The 5,338-nt window shown below is 38.9% G+C and overlaps 1 protein-coding gene across 1 annotated transcript in view; it reads left to right on the forward strand.

Moving 5' to 3' along the window:
• Positions 1 to 5,080, forward strand: part of LOC118324067 (solute carrier family 41 member 1-like) — a gene marked incomplete at its 5' end in the record, with an annotated part of 14,982 nt that extends 9,902 nt beyond the window's left edge. Inside the window, 2 exon segments of the mRNA XM_035656198.1 lie at positions 225 to 373; positions 1,719 to 5,080. Of these exon segments, the coding sequence (XP_035512091.1) occupies positions 225 to 373; positions 1,719 to 1,892 (323 nt within the window).
• Between the last annotated feature and the right edge of the window lie 258 nt (positions 5,081 to 5,338).

Consider the following 5,338-nt stretch of genomic DNA (forward strand, 5'->3'; position numbering starts at 1 on the left):
TTTTTAGTGAATATCGGCCGATATTATCGGACATCCCTACACAACACATAAACTGGATACTCCAAAAACCTGATCATAACCAGGATACTAGTGAACAAGTAAAGGCACTCAGTGTGGCACTTGAAAATGAAACCATTTTTGAACATCCAAGAATAAAGAGATCATACTACTTAAATAAAGTAACCTGCCTTTTAGAATGAAGTACTCTCATCTGTTTCTCCCAGGGGTGAACTCAAAGTCAGCAAGGGTGCTTCTGATGCTGGTTATCCCCGGTCACCTGGTCTTCCTCTACGCCATCTCTCTGCTGCAGGGAGAGGAGGCGCCTATCTCTGTAGCCTTCACCGTCTGCTACCTGTGTGCCGCTCTGGTACAGGTAAACTGATGCAACCTCACACACACATTCTCTCTTCATATTCCAGTCAATGGTAGTTAATACAGAATGCTTTCTCATGAACCTATTGGCCTTCAGTTGGCCTTGAAGTTTCACATGACACTCTGATACAAACTGTGGAAACCAGTCATCAGAAATTAGACTTTGTACAGTGGGATAAAAATGGCTGCTGCCACCTGTTACCTAACTGTGAAAAGACCGGTGCCAGGTGTTGGTGTTTCAGCAGCTCAGTGACAGAACCGAAAGTACACCGCAGTCCTGCCACGGTCACCTTTCTGAACTCCTCAACACGTCATCTCAGCTGTGAAGTGTTTGTAAAAAGCTGAGACTCATTAAACACGCAATGTTTGACGGTACTGTTTTTGTATCCTTTGGATACTCAGTGACTGTCTGGCAACCTCTGTAATCTCTTGGAGGTTGGAATAAGTCGCAGATTTATTTATCTGCCGAGTCCAGAAAAGCTGACTTAGACCTTGAATGATTTCACTGCTTGGAAGATTCATAATGAGCTTGCTTGAGATCACTTGCCTAGCTAAAATAACACACAAAACATAGGCAAGTACAGAGAGAAACACACTTAGACATATAGTCCAGTGGTTGGTCAACCTTTCTTTGTCTGACGTACACCCTCAGCCCTATAACTGGATATTATATAACACTATAATGTGGAATGTAAAGTGAATTGAATTGTCACTGTGTTCATGCTATTTGGAGTGGCAGGAGCTGGACAGTTCAACCATCCATCCATTACTTTGAACTGTCTATTTAAACTGGTTATACATTACTATGAACAAACTGCAGGGTTGCCACAAGTCTGGAAAGTATTTGAAAGTACTTGGATTTAGCCTACCAGAATCTCAGTTAGAGCCCTCTGTGCTCCGTCATCTTAACTGTCACCTGTAATACCATTTTTATCCACCTGGAGCGCTGTGCCAAGCAGGATACACTTTCTTCCAATCTATCACTCTCCACATAGGCGATGTGTGTCACTGTGTCGTGTCGTTGGCTGTTGTGCTCTCTCGTAGGTGGTCCTACTTTAATAATGCAGCATTGTTTAGGTCAGTAAGGCTAGGTAGAAGTGTGTAAAACACGGAGTAGTCAAAGACAGGATAGTTCGATAAGTTGTTTGTTTAACTCGTATTTTCCATACCTATTCCTTAAAGAAATAGCCGTAATGTAATTATTATTATTATTAAATTATTTTAAAGATTATTTTTTCAGCACATATGACAATTTTTCCAACATAAAAAATATTTTGTCAAAGCCTTTCTGGGTTGTTTTTTTCTCTAACAGCAGCTTTTTCAGCTCAGTTTTCTTCTCCCTCTAGGTGGCCATCCTCCTTTACGTTGCCGACCTTATCATCCGTGTGATGTGGAGACGGAGTCTGGACCCAGACAACTTCTCCATCCCTTACCTGACCGCCCTAGGGGACCTGCTAGGCACCGGCTTTCTGGCCCTCTGCTTCCGCTGCGTCTCACTGGTTCAGAGCCTGGGTCTCTGAATTTGTCCCCCTTTACCACTGAACTTTTAGCTGTCTTAACTGTCTTGTTGCACCAATTTTGTTACATTTACACAGAGATGCTTTTGATCGGACAATAAAGCATTTTCTGATGGTTATCACCGAGCCAGTTAGTACTGAGGATATATCTTTGTCACAAATTCAAACCTTTACAGTGATGAGACGGCACAGGGGACACCCATCCATCTGGGTGAAGGGTTTGCTGTCTGAACACGTCCAGCCAATCTAATTTAGTTTTAGTTCTCTGTCCTTCAGAGCGTCTACTACAGTATATTGAACTTTATTTGATCATTCCTCTTTATCTATCTGTCTTTTAGTTTTCCTGACTCAATATGAGTGGTGGCCCTGTGCTTACCTCGTCTGTCAGTTCATCTCTTTGGCTTCATCAGAGGAATATGTAGCAACTTTGCATCATAGCAGCAAGGCTGAACATTTGGTCTGCTTGTGGACACTTGTTTGAACTTGTGGATAGAACAAACAGACTTGGATCAGTCCATGTTTTGGGTGGGCTGTACTATGCATTAATGGAAGTTGACGTATGTAGTACACTAACTGGAATTTTGGAATCATGATGACTTATTTAGAATAAATGAGACAGGTTTTGTTTTCATGAGAAATCAGGTTACGTACCTGTAACACACAGGGGAATGTTTTATCATCACATGAAAAAGCCTCAATCTTTTCATATTGTTTACTGCAAGTTCATTGTTGAGGTACTGTAACAGAGGCAAACAGACAGAAGGGCGTAATTAGTAATTCCATGGCCAAAGGACAAATGGCATGGCTGCACAGTGGAAGAAGACGATATCAGTGCATGTAATGGGAGTTTGTGTCATTCACGTGCAATGGAATCACCTCTGACCTGACAGTGTCACGACGTGTTTGTTGGAGAATTTTTTGTGAAATGAGGTGAAGGGCCAAACAGAACTGACCACAGACCGTTTGACTGTAGGAGGGAGGGTATCCACCAGCAAGTTCTTGACAGCTACAAATTTGTATGTATCTAGAATCCCTCCTGTGATGGCACCTACTGACGTTCATACTTAAAATTGAAAGTTTGTCCTGAATAGTGGGGGGAAAAAAGCTACTAAAAGCTTAAAGGAACTATACAACATTTTGGGAAATACTTATTCACTTTCTTATTCACTTTCTTGCCGAGAGGTAGATAACAAGATTAATACCACTTTTGTGTCTGTATGCTAAATATGAAGCTATTATTAGCAGTCGGCTAACTTAGCTTAGCATAAAACTGCTGGAAACTGCCAGCCCGTTTCCCTCCAAAGGAAACAAAATACGCCTACCAACACCTTTTAAGGCTCACTAATTAACACTTTGAATCTAATTTGTTTGTCGTACAAAAACAGAAGCGTTAAAATTATAATTTGCCGTATTACAGTTGCGTTTTTTTTATATGAATTAAACAAATGAGATATAACATGTTAATTAGTGAGCTGTGTTTGTAGGAAGATTCTGACAATGCCAGGCTAGCTGTTTATCCCTTTTTCCAGGAGCATGCTAAGCTAAGTTAGTCATGTACTGGCTTTAGCTTCATACTTAGCATACAAACATGTACATTGTTTCAATCATCTCATCTAACTTAACAAGAAAGCAAATAAGAACATTTTCCAAAATGTCTTAACTTTTTCTTTGAGGTTTGTAATAGCATCTGCTCATGTACAAATCATGTGGTACAAAATGCGCTGTGCAACAATCTCTGACCATTGACAGCTGTTCCTTCTCCAAGTTTCATAGCAAGTCACCAAAATACCAAACAGGTGAGAGAGGGACCTATTTGTATCCTGTAAAAATCCAGATCCATCACAAAAACAGATTGTCTCATATGCAGATGATGTATTACTTTTCGTTGCACATACAGTAGGTATATAATGTGGCACTTGCAAACAATAGAGTAATAATCATAAGCAGTGACACTGTTTTTTCAGATTCTGTATTATGTTAGAAATTGTTAAAAGGCCCAGACACCTAAAAAATAATGTTCCAACACACTGTGAAGCCCAGAAAATGTGTCCTCACCTCTCACTATTTGTATAGCAATCTCAATATTAAAAAAAGTTATTTTAAAAAATATTTTATTTTAAATTTTATGCTGCCACTCAATATAAAAAAACAACAAAACAAACAGCAGTGAACTGATGCAGAAAACCTATATATTTGTTTTACCCATCAGCCCAGCTTCATGTGTTACATCGACTATGTAGCTGCAGAGGATCTTGGGTATTCCCTCACTACTTGATACTAATTGTCCCTTTAATGGAGGGTTCAAAAAGCCTTACTGTTTGTTGTTAGAACCATAAAACCTCATCATTACAGCAGTGAGTGCATGTACATGCACATGTTCATTTTAAAGGCGTTGTTCAGACAGAAAGCAAAGCAAATTTTCAGCTTACATCATTCACATGAATTTGACCACTAGGCCGTTTGTTTTCTGAATGACTGAATTCAGAACTCCAGTTATATTTCCACCACTCTGTCCTTTTTCCTTCTTGCCTCTGTACGTTTATGAAGGAAATTCATGAAGCCACAGGATGTGCTCAAATTTTTTTTACTTTTTTAATGTCTACACACCAATCTACGCCACTCTGGTCACATTCGTGTCTAATTGCCCCATGTCTAAAATTTGCTTCTCATTCTGTCTAAACACACTAATTAAACACAGTTTAACATTTAAAGTCATGTTTAAGCGTAAATGAGCTTCGTCTCAAAGATTTACCCGATTTCTGAAAAGAACACAATACACGACACACAAATGTGTGTGTAAATGCACTCATGAAGTCACGGAACATTTTTGCGGTTTGCTGTTGCTAGTATTTTTAGAGATAATCACTGAAATCTGAGGCATTTCTCAAAGCAGCCTGTCTTGTCAATAATCTTCTTGTCAAAGTATTTCAGTGTTAATAGTGCTTTGCTAAAAGCTTTTATGTGACACTGTTACACAGTACTTTCTACACTAGAAGGTAATCAAATATGGATATGTACTATTTGAATCACAGTTTATTTCTGAGCTTACTGTTTGAGATCTGTGTTAACTGTGATACTGTGAGAACTAGATCACAGCTAGTTGTACCAGCACATTAGTGTGTCTTAATCAGTAGGGCTGGACAATATATCATTAAATCTTTATCACATTTACATAGATAACGAATGTTATAGCCTTTTTTTAATACAGCTTTGCCATTATTTCCCTCATATCTGATGTTTGACCTAATTATTACAGTCTGACCAGTTAAAGGTTCTAATCTACTGGACTAGACTTGTTGGTCAGTTATCTGTCTAGTTAGATGTCATTGTTTTTTGTAGCTACTCTTACAGGTCCAGTGTGTAACATTTAGGAGGATATATTGGCAGAAATGGAATATAATATTCATAGGTATGTTTTCATTGGTGTATAGTCTGTTGAAAATAAGAAT

This window comes from Morone saxatilis, unplaced genomic scaffold (genome assembly GCF_004916995.1).
Source record: "Morone saxatilis isolate NCDOM2014 unplaced genomic scaffold, NCSU_SB_2.0 Contig15, whole genome shotgun sequence".
Taxonomy (NCBI): Eukaryota; Metazoa; Chordata; class Actinopteri; family Moronidae; genus Morone; species Morone saxatilis.